Source organism: Crocodylus porosus, unplaced genomic scaffold, assembly GCF_001723895.1.
Source record: "Crocodylus porosus isolate Cpor-Errol unplaced genomic scaffold, CroPor_comp1, whole genome shotgun sequence".
Classification (NCBI taxonomy): domain Eukaryota; kingdom Metazoa; phylum Chordata; order Crocodylia; family Crocodylidae; genus Crocodylus; species Crocodylus porosus.
In genome coordinates this window covers 1,438,545-1,454,320 of record NW_017728911.1, presented here as the reverse complement: position 1 = coordinate 1,454,320, position 15,776 = coordinate 1,438,545, and the positions used below count along the sequence as shown (strand labels likewise).

At 47.5% G+C, this 15,776-nt stretch overlaps 1 protein-coding gene across 6 annotated transcripts in view; it reads left to right on the top strand.

The window, feature by feature from the left end:
* The window catches only part of CPEB1 (cytoplasmic polyadenylation element binding protein 1), a 61,517-nt gene that overhangs the window by 33,333 nt on the left and 12,408 nt on the right, over window positions 1-15,776 (top strand). For 3 of the 6 annotated variants that reach the window (XM_019533249.1, XM_019533246.1, XM_019533247.1), the window contains 6 exons: window positions 8,806-8,835; window positions 10,110-10,336; window positions 13,031-13,280; window positions 13,613-13,726; window positions 14,369-14,473; window positions 15,576-15,712. In XM_019533249.1, the coding sequence (XP_019388794.1) occupies window positions 8,806-8,835; window positions 10,110-10,336; window positions 13,031-13,280; window positions 13,613-13,726; window positions 14,369-14,473; window positions 15,576-15,712 (863 nt within the window). The remainder of the gene's footprint in view (window positions 1-8,805; window positions 8,836-10,109; window positions 10,337-13,030; window positions 13,281-13,612; window positions 13,727-14,368; window positions 14,474-15,575; window positions 15,713-15,776) is intronic. The other 3 variants (XM_019533245.1, XM_019533251.1, XM_019533250.1) reach the window with 3 other exon arrangements.

Here is a 15,776-nt window from a genome sequence, read left to right as displayed (position 1 = left end):
GGCCTGACCAGTGCCGCATAGAAGGGGAGGATCACCTCCTTGGACCTGCTCAAGATGCATCTGTGGATGCATGACAAGGTACGATTGGCCTTCCTGACTGCCTCCCCACACTGCCGGCCCATGTTCATCTTGGCAGCAATGATGACTCCAAGATCCTTTTCTGCCTCTGCACTGATGAGAAGGAAGTTCCCCAGCCTGTAGGTATGGTGCTGGTTGTTCCTCCCCAGGTATATCACCTTATACTTTTCAGTGTTGAAACTCATCCTGTTCTCATCTGCCCACCCCTGTAACCTGTCTAGGTCTGATTGCAGCCTATTCCTTCCTTCTAGTGTGACCACATCCCCCCATATCTTAGTGTCATCATCAAATTTGAACAGGGTGCTTTTTACCCCCTCATCCAAGTCGCTGATGAAGATGTTGAACAGTGTGGGCCTGAGGACCAAGCCCTGGGGGACCCCACTGCCCACATCCCTCCAGGCTGAAAATGACCCAAACACCACTAGAATATATTCTACCATCTTTCCATTCTGGCTCTTGAAGCTGGACTATTCTCCACTCCCCAGTCCACAGCATCTAGTCTATGCCTAGATCCAAGCTCTCTGGCCTGCCTGCCATGCCCTCAACTCCTTTTTTTGGGTAGGCACTTAACTGTGGCACTCGAGCACTGAGTGAAGCCTCTTAACATCTCAGACAGGGTTGCAGTCCTCACTTGTCAATGGGATCTGGAATGATGGGGGAAGCAAATGTCTAAGGTTTGAACTGATGGTAGAACTAAGAGCCAAACTCTGGAGTTCAGACTCTTAGTGTATTTCCTGGGTAATGCTTGCTCTGGTTAGCTATCTGGCCCACATTTTGGCTGATCTCATCTTTTTTTAAAAGAAATGCCCTCAAGGTGGTGGTTCTCTTTATTTGCTAAAACAGGTGCTGGGTTTCAGGGCTTGCACCCATTGAGGACATCTTTCCTTTTGGCAAAGAACTTGGATCCAAATAACTTTTTTTGTTGCTGAACATGCACAGCATGCCTAGCTCATTGCCCCTACCCCCTGCCCCAAATAAAATAACCCCCTTTGTTGGGACTTGTAGTCTAAAACCCTAGATGCTTGGAGTGAAGGGAATGTTCACCAAAGAATTTTACATGATATTTAAATGTTGTTTTACTACCTGGAAACAATTCTCACTGAAATGTTTTTTTTCTTCCCAATAGTGGAAGAAAGTAGCTTTGGGGTGCTGGTAGGTAGGTGGGGTGTTTTGTGACTTCAAAAGCTGTCGGCTTCAGACTTCAGCTTTTAATGGTGCTTTGTATAAACCTAATATGGAGCCTCAGTGGTGTCCCAGTGGAAAGGGGAGCGCAACAGTGTTGGTGACCTAGTGCTTTCATGTGCTAGGCTGTCAGACAGCGCTCTCCCTGCAGCTGACTCTTCTGTGGACCAGACCCTAACGAAGGCTAATCTGGGGCTCCCAGGCTGGAACTGTGGCCTAGTTTAGACGCCATTTGTCCTGCAGATGCTTTCCTCTCCCTGTGCTGTAAAGATCTTGGTCGTTCCAGGAATTGCTCCTTCTGGCTGACTTAAGTCGGACTGCTCCCAGCCCAGAAGTGAAGAACTTGGCTGAGTGGTATGGAAACTGCTGAGACTCTTTTTCTCTGGGGCTGGAGTAGCTGTTGTTCTGAGCATCCCTGGCTGACAAGCTGCATTGTGTTCAGTCTCCAAGGCACTGTTGCTATTCCCATCCTTCTCTGCCTTCCCCCAAAAGACAGATGGATCTTGCTTCCTGTACTGCAGTTCTGGCATGGGCCTGGGCACATGTAGTGCAATTCTAGGGAAGCGGTGGCATACTTCTAAAACTACGTGATCGCCTAGTTTCCATGCCTTACAGCAATGCTGTGTCTTCCCATATGCTGTCTCTTCTGTCCCTCTCTGCTCATAGGCTGATCCTGTACCATCTCCCCTCTGATTAGCTTATCTTCATATTGGGTAGTATCATACTGTGCCCATGTCTGTACAACTGAATAACAAATACAGTCTGGCCAGCTCTGCGAGTAGTGTTTCACTGCAGCAGGGGAACTTGAGCTCCTTTCCTATCCAGTTGCATATGGTGCATCTCTTTACTTTAATGCACTTGGGACACCTGAGGTTGGAGAAGTCCTCTTCACTTCTTTATAGGAACTAGGCATCTTCAGAGCCTTTCCATTTCTAATTATTGAAAAGTGCTGCAGCCAGCTTGCCTTGCTGATGTGACTAGGATTCTGTTGGGCATTCTACACTTTGGGGCTGCCTGTCTTGGTCTCGCCTTCCCACCCAGCTGTGACAATCTTCTGGGCTTTCTCTGTCTCCGTGTTCTGCCTAGTAGGTGACAAATCCTAGTATCCCTCTAACATGGGGGTGGCCAACCTGTGGGCATGCTACAGATCTGCCAGCAAGCAGGGGGAGCAGAGCAACAGATTGGGTGTGGAGGAGAGAGCAGAGCAGTGGATTGGAAAGGGGAGCAGAGTGGCCCTCAAAGAGCAGGCAGGGATTATCTTTTCACACGCTTGCCAAAAAGGTTGGCCTCCACTGATCTAACAGATGTAAAAAGATGTTCTAGTCACCTAATGTAGTTGCTGGTAGATGGCCAGTAAACACTGATGACTTGAATGTCAGGCTTTCACTGACTTTGAGTACAATTTCCATGGATTCCCTGCATTATCTGAAGGAAGCTTTTCAGGAAGGATAAAAGATACCTTCAGGGCCTGCCTTTTTAAATGTGGTTGTGCAGGTGACCTGGCAGGGCCTACTTGCCTCACTTGTGTACTGAGGTTTTGTACCTGCTGTCCAGCAGGCTCAGAGGCCTGCATTCAGAACTCATTTTGAGCTTCATGTGCCTTGAAATTTCTAAGGAGACATTGTGGTGTTAGTTATGGGGTGTGCCATGCTTACTAAACTAACTTCATGGTGGATACTCTTACAGTGGTCTCTGATTGTGAACAGAGGTAAGAGGAATGGAGGGGAACCATAAACAGAGTTTTCCTGGATCTCCAGAACATAACTTTTACTATACAAAGAAGAAACTTGCTAATTACTGTCATCAGTTACTCAACAAAAACAATCATGGTTATAGGCTTTTCAGGAGAGGTAGTCATGAAGTCTGAAAATAAATAAATAAAAATACCATACTCGGCACAAGTTGGTTATGGAGGAACTTGTTTTTCCATATTTCTGTAAATTTAAATGAAACAAGAAATTGCTGGGAAGATTCCTCTTCTAACTCTCCAGAGTCTTCCTTGAGAAAATAGGAACACGTTTCAGTTCTTGGAAGTTAAATTCCATATTTTTCTGAATTCAGAGCTAAGGTAGCTTATGTAATTGCCAGTATGGAAAGGATTTTGGAGTAAGCTCTGTGACTGCCCGCAGCTTTTCCTTTTGATTGTGCACTTGTTCATTAAGCAGGCTTTTTAAAATGCATAGGTTAGACAAAATGAGGATCTCCAATTTGCTGCGGAGTATCAGCACTACAGATCCTCTTCCCTCCCTTGATACATCTATATGTGCCAAGCAAACGCTGAAAATCTCCTGTTGCAAACCTAAATGAGGCATGTAATAGGAAAGTGGTTCTAAGGTTGTCAGTAGAAATTTCAAACCCTGGCAGCTAGCTTTACTAAGACAGGCAGGAGACAGTTTCCCAACCACAAAGAGTAGTTTATCTACTTGAGGCCTGGTACAAATTGGCTCTTCCTGTGAACAACACTAGGAGGACTGCAGTAGCTGAAGCCATGGCATATAAACTTGCCTCCAGCTTAATCTGTAGCCACCCTTCAGCAGCATTTCTTCCTTTTTGAGGATGCAGTCTCTACTAGCAAAGCTGTATGTGGCTGGTTATGGAGTACAGGCAATCCTTGACTTGCAACATTTGCAAATTCACACCTTGCTTCAACTTTCTGACACCAGTTTTGATGTTGCGATGCTTGATCTGACCTGATGCCATGCCCAAACTTCCTTGGACACTTCTTTAAGAAAGCAGACAAGACTTCAGAATAACCTGTAGCCAAGACTCCCAAAAAGAATCCAACCAAGAGCCCTTCAAACATCCAGCAAAGTCACCTCCAAAGAAGTCCTTCCAAATCAATATGACTGCTATTTACAATGTAAATATGTTAATGTAGCTGTATTATTCATCTATAATTGATCGAGTACAAAATTCTGAGTTGTACTTGGAAAATGGTATCGGGCCTTGTTCAGGAACCAATCCCCCATTTATAACATTGTTTCCTATGGGGGAAATTGGTTCCGAGTTGCAACATTTCGACTTAAGACCCGGTTTTCAGGGACTAATTGTGTTGCAGGTCCGAGGACTGTCTGTACTTTCTCAAGCACTCAGAAGTATGGCTCCTGAGAGACGGACACTATGCTCCCACCTTGCTGAGCTTCCAGTAAAGGCATAGCTTGGAGGGCCTGGACCGGTATTACCATGCTGTGGGGAGCAGGCTGCTGCATGCACATGTTCTGGAAGGAAGTAGCACTAGTTGCGACAGGCTGATCCATAAACCTTATCAACCTCTTGGCCTTCTGCCATGCCTTGCACAGGGAGATGGAGCACTCTTAACTGCAACTACTGTCACTGTAAAAATGCAGCAGCGGCTCTGGTTAAAACCACGGTGTTAAAAGTTGACTGCTGTCTTCTCTCCAAAGGAAAACTGGCTTCTCTCTTTTCTGCTTTGAGAGAAGACCTGGAAAGTGTTCTAGAAGTGTGCAATTGGTTCTTACCTCAACTATTCAGCTCCCAGACTTTTAATTACTGGGGAGTTCTCGCTACCTTGACTGTTCAGTTAGGGATGAATCGGACATGCACCTCTCCCCTTCCAAGATTTCTTAAACATTCATAGGGATTTTTGTTCTTGCCAGTGTGAACTGGCTCTGCTCTCAACTAGCTCAATCACATTCTTTGATCTTCAGTGTTAGCTTTTTCCAGGATGTGTCAGTCTGGATTTTCACATAAGCTAGATGTTGCCTGTGGAAGCGCCTTACAGAGGGTGCTCCAAGGATACTTGTTCACTTTTTTTTTTTCCTTGCAAACTTCAAACAGGAGGGAGTCTGGCAAGCAGCCAGACTTGGTCTAAACTTTGTTAACATGCGATGTTAAAAGGACACCAAGGTGGTTCTTGCATCTCCTGTGATGACAGGAGACTGATCCTTTGGGGGAGTTCTGGGTAAGTAGTTCTTTACTCGTGTGGAAACCATTGCATGCTGTCCAGACAGCGCAAAGCTGAACAAGGTGGTCTGCTGCTCTCAAGCTGGGAGTGCAGACGGACTACACTTTGGGTGCCACATGCCCATGAACACTTGAGCAACCTGATCTGATTTTTGCACATTAGTATTTGGCATTTCCTAAGTTAGTCTCTGAAGATTCTCCAATAAATACAAACGGAGGAGTTGGCTTGTAAGCTTGAGGTGTGGTTACTGAATGCTAGAGTTAAGTGTCTGGTGGCTTCCACGTCTCCCTTCTGGCTGAGGGGAGTGTGGTAGACAGACCAGTTTTTCTACCCAAGCATGTGCCGTTCCTATGCCTAAGGAGGTGGATGGTCCATCTGCAAATGCTTCTGGGGAAATGAGTAGCCATCTCTTCAGCCCTGTGCTGGCTCATTTTGATAGCAAATAGCGTAGCTCTCCAGGGCCCAAATTTATTGGACTTGATTCCTAGTTTTAAAACAAACAGCTTCTGCCCAAGTGCAGTCCCTTCCCATGGGGACAGACCTGTGACCTGCTGCCAGAGCCTCTGGTGTTTGGGATGCTTGTAGTGTAACACCGGAGAGCTTTTGTCGCAGGATTGTGCCAAGCTCCAAATCCCGGGTTTCATTGCTTAAGGGTTCTCGATACAGGATTCATTGGGGTTTTAGCCAGGCATGACTTTATAACTTCATTTGAGGCCCTTTGCACCTTGTCCAGGCTGTGATTCTAAGTGTGGGTGTCCCATGCTTGTGGTGTGGAGCTAGTCGGATTTGACGTAGCCTACAGAGCTGGTCCCTCCATGAGTACCTCTGACGTGAGCAGGAAGCTTGTCCAGAGGCACTTTAGTATCTTGATGCACTTAATGCAACTGTCTAGAACCAGATCCTGGACACTGATCCAAACAGGTTTTTAGTCCCTCTGGTCTCAGTGGACCTGTGCCTAGTATAGTCAGCACCCGTAAGACTGAGTCCCCATTTGAGACTGGGAGCTTGTAACTCCATAACCTTCCACTGAAACTCAGCCCTGGCTTCAGCCAGTGGTGATGGCAACCCAGCTGGAAAATGTTGTTGGATTGGATATACCCACATTCACCAACAGGTTAACAAGGAGTGGGCGCCTGACTGGGGAGTGACTGCAAACAGGCTCTGCACAAAGCTGCTGAAGGAACTGAGCAGTCCAATGAAACAAGGCAAAGCAATCCACCTCCTGTTCCCTTGCATATCTGTTGCTGTGCCAGGCTTCCAGTTAACACAGTAGCTGCAAATCTCTGATCAGAATTAGACTTCGGTCTTCCAGCACCAAAGATGGCTCCTTCCGCAGGGGAAGGTACAGTGTTGTACTACACACTAGGGGCAAGACAGGCCAGGGGATTTGTCACTATCAGCTGCCCAGTCTCCACACTTACAAGGTGTCATGTCCAGGGGTGGAGGAGAGGTTGACACTTAAGTATTCCTCCTGCTTTGGCTTAGCCTGTGGGATCAGCTGGCTGTGCTTCAGAGCTTGTAACATTTAGTGACTAATCAGATTTTTTTGAGACTGTTTAACAAATTCAGCTGTCTAGCTCTAACAATATGCTTGCTGTCTGCCTTTGAAGCCACGTGGCATGTTTTGAAAGCCCGCAAACAAGTCTGCTGTAGTTTTGCATGGGTTGGGAGACGTTTTGTCCACCAGATCTCTGGGGGCTCTGCATAGTGCTGCCCAGGCTTCTCCTCTGTCATCTCCTGCCCTGAAGCTGGTCTGTCTGAGTGTCACGCTGCAGCTTCCCATTGTCACCAGTTCAGCTCCACCAGCAGCAGGTAGTGGTAGCAGCAGTCAGAACCAGACAGACTAGGCTGCCTGCAGGCCTTAATCCTATCATCTAATCTGGTTGGACTGTGGCTTTCTGCACGCTCTGTGCAAAAGTGTGTGCAGTTGATGTTGCTAGATGGGCTGAACTAGTGTGTACTGCTGAGTGAAATGGTTAGGAAAATCCTTGTGTGCACAGTTCCCTTGTGTGGGTAGATCTAATTGTTCTTGGAAGTTGCAGGGGAATTTAAAGCTGAACTGCAAAATGTAATCCCTCCTTGTATTTTAAAAGGAGCATGTGGTATAGTGATGTCTAACCTAGCACTAGGCACATAGCAAGCTCCTGAAGTGCTGAAACCAGAGTTTGTTTTGTCTGGCCCTGTACTAGTAGATAACACTAGGGCATCACAGGCAGGTGCTAAACCAGGCCTGTTTATGTCCTTATTGGTGACACCAGGAGTTGTGCAGCCCAGTTCTCTCAGCAGCTTGGAGTGGGTGGGAATAAGTAACTGGAACATAAAGAAACAAATTGTATGTGCCTGCTGCTAAACAGCCATAACTCACTTAATCCTATGCCTCAAATCTGCTGCTGCTAGCTCTTGCCGCCCCCCCACCAAACTGTGTGCATTTGCTAAATGGAGATGAGCATAATCTATTCCCTGCTCCTGAAAGGAGCATCCCCAGCTTTCTTTTTCTCTAAGACTTTTTAAAGGCTACATCCCCAAACAGTGTTCTGGATTCAGCATCTACTTTCCTATTCACTGGGATTTGTAAAGCCTGTTGGCTAAAGTGTTAAACCTTAATAAGATACAAGATGGGTGTGTAGTGAGGACCAGAGATAACTAGGAGCATCCAAGAACACTTTTCTGGAAACTAATGCCTGTTGTAAAGCCATTGCAGACGCTAGCGTAGCTATAAGCTCCCTCCAAAATGCCCTGTCTGTGCCACAGGGCTTTACCTAGACCTATGCAAAGAGAGACCTTCAGCTCATCAAAGGCTGTGGTCTCTACATCACTCAGGTATGGCCTTGGTCCCTGCCACTTGTATGCTGGTTCAGGAAGTCCCATGGAGTCTACTGCCTTAGCCTGGGATGTCCTGTCCCTCATGTCCACATATTGGGTCCTGTATTACTTGAGCATGTGACTTGTCTAAAGCACTGGCGCTCAACCTTTTTAGACTTGAGGCACGTCTCACTGCTTTTGAGCCCTCGTCCCATAACTGAGTTGTCGCCCACTTTCAAAAATGACTTTGTATATTACAGTGCTTACTTCCTTGCAGAGTTGCTGGATAGGGAGGAGATCTTTCAGGCAGGGACCAGCCTGATCCTACATTTATCTACTTATTGCCTCACCTTGCAGCACCCCGGGGTGCCTAGCACCCTTATTAAGAATCATTGGTTTAAGGGATGGTTCATTATAACAGGCTGGATGGCTGAAGTCTGAGACTTTGCTAAGGTGAGGCTGAAATAGTATACTCTGACTCATTGAGGGAGTGGTAAGGAACACTTCATCACCCTTAAGCAGTACTGGTTTGGAAGAAGTAACTGAGTGTGCACACGGGTAAGGGAAATTGTGGCTTGCCTCTGCTTATCCATCTCCAGAGGTTTTTGGTGCTTCCCTTACAGCTGAGGAACTGACAGCCAGCATGCAGTATGGTGAATACTTATTAATACTAGTGCGTGCTAGTTGGGGCAGATGTGATTAGCATCTGCGGAACTAGTCTTCTTTAGGAGTGCACTGATAGATTTTTAGGGCCAGTACCAATAGCCAGTTTTTAAGGAGGCATACCAGCTGATACTATTCTAGTTTCCAATATGCAGCCCTACAGCTTGAAGAGCAGTGTCCGGCTGGTAAGTCTGTTGTGGGGGGAGGGGGCGAATCAAGGCCCCTGCAGTGAGGGAGGAATTGGGTGCTGCCCAACTGGGGCAGGATGTGGGACAGACCCATAAGCAGCTCGTCCAGGGGGGTGGCTCTTGTTGTGTATACCCTGGGAGGGTGGGGTGGGAGGGGAAGGGAGTGTGCCCCTGCATCTGTGTGGGATGGAGTGGCTGCTGCTGTGTGGAGCTCTTCCCAGCAGGTGTTGGGCCATGCTGCACTGGGGCTGGGGGCGTACTGCAGCCACACCAAAATTTGCTACTGCCTTAGCCCACCCCACCCTGTGTGGATCCAGGGGCACACACCTTCCCAGATCAGTAGCACCCAGATAAGCTATCCCCTCATCCCACCCCAGCTGGGAAGCACTTGCCTCAGCCCCACTCCTTCCCTCACTGCAGGGGGGCCCTGATCTGCCCTCCACCCTCCCCTTCTACCACAACAGACTGACCAGCTGCTCACAGCTCTCCATGCTGCTGGGCTGTGCTCCTTTCCACCTCCGTGCGCTGTGGCTGTGCGCACGGATGGGCATTTATTGGCCATATCAAGCCAGTTTCCAATACAGACAATTTTCTTTACTCTGCCAATCCGATCATTGGACTGATGTATCGGTGCACCTTTAGCCTCCTTACAGGTTGGCAGACAGCCAATTTTACTGTATTCTTGAGCCAGTCTAACGGTGCCTCAGTATCTACCCTGAAGGCCTCCCTCTCTGTTCCTGGGCATTGTGGAGGGCATTTTCCCATTAGCTGCTAGTGTCATGCACCAGGTATGATGAGATGCAGGAAGCTAAACTATGTGGCAAGTTCAGAGGCATCAACTCATTTGACAAGGGTCCTTGTCCATTCTATTTTGTAACCGGACAAGGGGAGCCCACCTGGCTACAAAAGCAGGTTTTACCTCTAGATTCAAGGGGGAAATCTGGGAGGCCAGCCAGACAAAGCTTGCACTTTTGGTCTGATGTACCTAACTGGTGCAGCTGGCTGCAGAACCACTGCTAAGAAACTTGGTTGCAGCAGTATTCTGAAGCAGAGCAGCAACTTCTGTCTTCCCAGCATTGCCCTGCCAAAGCATACTGGAGATGTTTGACTTTGCTGGTACCACTTTTTAATGAGACTGAGCATCCCTCAGCTTTATTTCCAAAGCTCAAGTTTTAAGATGGCTATAGAAGAAACTAGGGGAAGGGGAACCTTATCCTATCCCATAGTATTAACTGGGCTGGTTGTTTGTTTGTTTTTTTTTTCTGTTCTAGTTCTCAGCATGCTTAGTAACCCTCTGGGAAATGTGCTGGGGAAGCCACCGCTCGGCTTCCTGCCTTTGGATCCAATTGGTTCTGACCTGACGGAGAAGTTTCCCACACAGACCCCAAGGAGCTCCCGCCTGGACAGTCGCTCTCTCCTAGATTCACGCTCTAGCAGCCCCTCTGACTCTGATACCAGCGGATTCAGCTCAGGGTCTGACCATCTCTCAGACCTAATTGTGAGTATTTCTTAGTACGTAACTTCTCAGGTGTTCCCCTCCCCACACACTTTATTTTTTCCAACAGTTCTTCTGGAGCTAGATTTGCTAGCTTGAGCTCATGTAACCTACAGTCAGGTTAGGAGGAGAACATTCAAGTAGCATCTTGCTTTCATGGTTGGGTTGTCACAAGCACCATGTCTGCTGTGAGATGGGTTAGATGACCCCTATCTCACACTGTGTAAGCTAGATATAGAAGTTCCTGATGCTTGTCTGCTGCCACTCCAGGTCTTCAGCATTTAAATAACATGGAAGGGCTATTTTCACACCATACAGAATACCAGGATTTATGAGCAAGACTCTTTCTCTCTCAGCTTTGCCTCTGCTACTGTTCCAAGTGATGCCTTTTTTTCTTGTCTCTCGGTGCCACACTACTAGCTTATGCAATGAGCTTATTGAGACAAGCAAATTGGGGAGAAAAAGAGCACAAAAAGCATGGCTTCCAGGGGCATCCTCTGTCTCGGTGTTTCTTGAAGCTAACTGCTCTTCCACATAATATGTAGGGCCTGAGTATTTCAGGTGATGAACTAATGGTCACAGACACATGTTCTTTAATTTACTAACTTGGCTTGGAGCCATGTGCAGCATAGCTTTGCAGTTCAGACTGGCTGTCAGGAAGAACACTTTTAAACTAAAGAACAGTGTTGGCATAAGAACAAATGGGTATAAATTGGCCATGAATAAGCATTAAGCTGGAAAGTAGAAGACCTCTGTCTCACTCAAATTGAGTGAGACTATGGGGTAGCCTCCTGGTAAAATGGTGGCCAGTGTCGGGGGTGGGGGGCATGTTTCTCAAGCTGGATCTTAAGGTTCATGAACAAGACTTGATCTGGCTGCTTGAATGGTTTCAGGCCCCTGCTTTTAAGTGACCACAGAAGTGTTTCCAGTCCCATGCTCCCATGATTAGTCAAGTTTTTACAGGTTCTGGTCTATTAGAAGGCAAAAATGCCTGGCGCTCTGGGAGACTGGCTTGGTGATTTTATTTTTTTATTTTTTTTATTTTTTTAAGGCATCCCCAATTATGCCTGGGATGCACGCTTAGTCTTCTTGGTTAACCCAATCTGCTGCAGAGTTCTGTAAGGATGATTCATCGCTTGTAGCTAAACCACAATGGGGGAATGTTCCTGAATGACAGAGAGAGCCAAACTAGCTTCTGTAGATGGGTCAGGCTTTGTTCAGCAGAGTGCCTTTTAATCTTCCAAAGAGGTCTCTAAACTCACTAGCCCTTTCTCTTGAAAGCAGCTATGTAGGGTACCAGTAGAGGAATGGCTCTAGGGAGTGAGGGCTATCCTAATTCTCTTCCCCTTAAGAATCAACTCCCTGAACAGGATGAGCTAGAATGAGCTCTTTAGGTGCCATATGTCAGCGCAGGACCTGGAAAACACTTTCTCCCCAGAACCCAACCTTCTGTACTAGAGGAAAGCTTGAAAAGGGCCCTTTTTCCACCTTGTACTTGAGTGTCCTTGTAGATCACAGGATGGCTTCCATTACTGGAGAGATGTGACTGGCTTTCTTCCCCTTCCTCCTCCCCATTAAGTTTTATTTCCTCGGGAGGAGAGAGATCTAGATAAGAGTCTCAAGCTTGAAATGGGAATGGGGAAGTCAGTCCAACTCTGGCCCCTCCTGCCATCTTGGCTTCCTATGGCTCATTGTCTAGTCCACAGCCTGCCTCTCCACACAAGTGTCTTCCTGCAAACTACCCTTCCATTGAGATGTGGTGAATCCTGTGTGTGCAGGGACCTGGGCTAGTTCTGGAGTATCTTGGGTTTTGACTATCGGCTTACTTGCTTCTATCCCTTCAGAAAGGATGGGCAGCATATTGGCCATGTCAGTCCTACTCAGCCATCAACCTGCTGGTGGGTGCTTACCCAGGGGAGAAGCCTGTTAACTGGAGTTATCTTAAAGGATTGCTGTGTTTAAGTCAGCAGTTGGTCTGCTATCTGGAGACCTGCCTATTGAGATGACAACAGGAAGTTAATGACTAGATGTGCTGCCAGAGGGGAATCCTACTGCAGTGTAGGCTTGCGCGCTGCATGGTGAACAACTCTATAGAGTCGCATGCTGGTGAGCTTCCAGGGGGATGGCTAAGCAGCAGCCAGTTCATGTCCTGGCAGCCTAGCTGCCCTCTGCTTTGCCGTTCTTGCATTCAGCTGCAAGATGCAGTTCTCATCAGTCTCAAATTCCCTTCCACTTCCCTTATTGTGGTTCAGTTGTGCTGAGAGGCCCTTGCTGGCATTGGGGCTCCCTGCTGCAGTATGTTTGCAGCAAGACATTTTTCCCAGCTCAGCATCTGGGAAAAGAAGAAAATAAATTTTTAAATAAATTTGGATGGAGCAGCAGATGCATTCCCTCTCCTCCCACTTCAAGTTGGAGAATTTCTGTAGATTTAAAAACTTGCCCAAGATCGAATACAGCAAATTTTTCCTGGTTCTGCTGCAGATGAACCAGATCTCAAGTCCTGGACAAGCAGTTTGACTACAAGATCCTTCCTCTGTAACCATATAACTTCACAAGAATCCAGTCTCTCTAGGTTGTGTAGCAGTGATTTTTAAACTTCTCCTCTAGTAGCAGGACTACAGACTGCTTTGGTCTAACCTCAAATCTGGAACACCCACCACTTGCCATGGGGGTTGCAGAGTGCTTTTTTCTTTGCAGTCGAGCCTTCGGATCTCCCCGCCCCTGCCCTTTCTACCCCTCAGTGGTGTATCAAGGGACCCCTTAAAGATGGGTGTTGGATCACGACTGGATCAAGATCAAGCTGCACTGGCTGCAGTAACTTCCTCCCCAGCCAGTGCATCCAAGAGATGGCCTGGGGCTTCTGTGTGGCCTTCCTGGGATCTGCTGGATTCACCAGAGGACCCATTCAGTATTGAAAGGGAAGCCAGGCTTCATAGGCAAGCAGCAGGTAAATGGAAGCTTGGGTCATGTTGGTGTCAGATGACTGGACCTCATGGTGCAGCTTGGACCCCATCCCCCTCTTGTGAGCTGGGAGGAGGGCACTCTTACACAGGGGGATAGTGTTGGGGAGATGGGAGTATGGCTTTTGTCCTGAGCTGCTTGCAGGTACAGGGACTTGCCAGCCTAGTGCTGGTGGGAAAAGGGGCTTGTGTTGAAAACTGGCTGTGATGGGGCATGGTAGCCTGCTTGGAGACCAAGCCAGTTGGGATGAGGTGGAAACTTCATTATTGGGAATGACTCTGTTCTCTCGCACTTTCTTTTTGCCTCTGGCTTTTTAAGCTGTGAATGAGGCAACGTGTACCTGGAGTGGGCAGCTTCCTCCCCGGAACTACAAGAACCCAATCTACTCCTGCAAAGTGTTTTTAGGAGGAGTCCCATGGGATATTACAGAAGGTGAGTGGCCTGTAGCCCCTCAAGCGCATGGGCAGAAGGATCCTTCACCAGGATCTAGTTTGGAGGCTGCTGTTAAATTCTGATCCCCAGGAGAGGGGTTTTCCCACCAGTCACATTGTAGGTGGCACTGCAAGTTCTGCAGAAGTGGTGTAATAGTTTGTGGGTGCTCAAGCATCTGCTTGCATCTAAGCAAAAGGGGTAGGGATCAGCTGAATACCAAGTTCAGTATATGGCTTAGTAACTTCAATAACTGGACCTCCAAAGGGGTTGGAGTAGGAGAGGGTCAGAGGGAAATGCCCTTGGATGCCCCTGCAAAAGCAGTCAAAAGCACAGCAAGACACTGGGTTAAGTCAATACTCCTTTAAATAATGAGTCCTTGATGCATTAACTTGCTCAAACATGCTGAAAACTCCTGGTACGACCAGCACTGTTGAAAGCTGTAGAATGGCCAATATACTTACTGAAGTACTTGCTTTAAACTAGCTGCTTGTTGCAGGGACCCTGACCCAGCAGCCTTGGCTGAGACATGACTCTACTCAGCCTTGTTTAGGGTGGGTTGATCACGCAGCACTGGGCTCTAGGGGAACATGGCGAAGGTTCCTGCTGGCTCAGTTTCTTTCTTTCTCTTTTTTCTTTGTGTAGCGGGACTGATCAACACCTTCCGTGTATTTGGCTCGCTGAGTGTGGAGTGGCCTGGTAAGGATGGCAAACACCCCCGCTGCCCTCCCAAAGGTAATATGCCTAAAGGTAATAGCGACATGGTAGGATTACTTTTTTCCCATGTTATGTTACCGCACTGCTGGGATAGCACAGCTGCATGTTGGTGACTGGATGGGACAGTGCACTGTAGGGTAAACATTCAACTCTCTCACTTGGGTTAGTACAAAGGGAGCACATCTCTTCTCTCAATATCTAAACTTCTCTTAATCTGTCCAGCGCAAGGCACCCATCCATAGACGTGGAACATCTTTGTCCATAACTAGTCTGGTGCTTCTTGAGTTTTGGCATCCCCGCCTCTGGGCAAGCCAAAAGAGACTTCTGCTCAGGCATAGTTGCCAACATAAGCCTCCTGAGCAGTGAATACAGCATGTATGGACTTGGTACTTTTCACAGCAAACAGTCTCTGGGTATCGGGGAACTGAACTGCCCCATGGAGTCTCTTCCTACGTGTGATTGGAGTAGTTATAGGTAACTTTAGTCTGCGTTGGGGATTTAATGATCTTCCTGGGTTCAAAGTACTATTGCTACTCAAAGCTTCTATGTTGTCTTGAGTCTGGGTTGATGCACAAGAGCTGTAAAGCAGAGGATACTGCTCCCACAAGCTGTGGGGTGACCAAGATAGTTACACCCAGCACCTATGATACTTTCACAAGCTAGATTTCTCTGCTGCTTCACACTATTTGGTGACAAAGTGAATTCCACTTTATGGGAGTAGCTTCTTGAGGTAAGGGACAGGCTGGAAGGGGACAGCCTTGTGGCAGAAGTATGGCTCTAGGGATGGAGTAGTCTGGCCTCTTCCCAGCTCAGCCAGATGTACTGTAAGCAGTACGACACAGTCATTGCATAGTAGCCTCTGCCTTAGGCTAGTAGTGTTACCTTGCCACACACACATGCTGTTGTGTAAGCCTGCTGTAGTAAGGTCAGAATATTATAGGGATAAAACGATAATGGCTAGTAAGGTAAAACATTGAGGCAGGACTGTAAAATGGGTATGCTTTAAATGCTTTGACAGCCTGTCCTAGCAATTTTTTTTTGTGTGTGTGTGTGTGTGTGTGTGTGTGTGTGTTGGGTGTGATTCACTCCTGTAGGCCCTACTACTCTGATCATATTTCTCTTCCCCCCACAAAAGGTTATGTGTACCTGGTGTTTGAGTTGGAGAAGTCTGTGCGTGCTCTGCTCCAGGCTTGCTCTCAAGACCTGCTGAGTCCTGATGGCCTTAGTGAATACTACTTCAAGATGTCTAGTCGCAGGATGCGCTGTAAGGAGGTTAGTTGACTTGTCAGCTCTTTCTAGTTGCTTTGGATCACACAGCAAAGAGGTACTGCAAAGC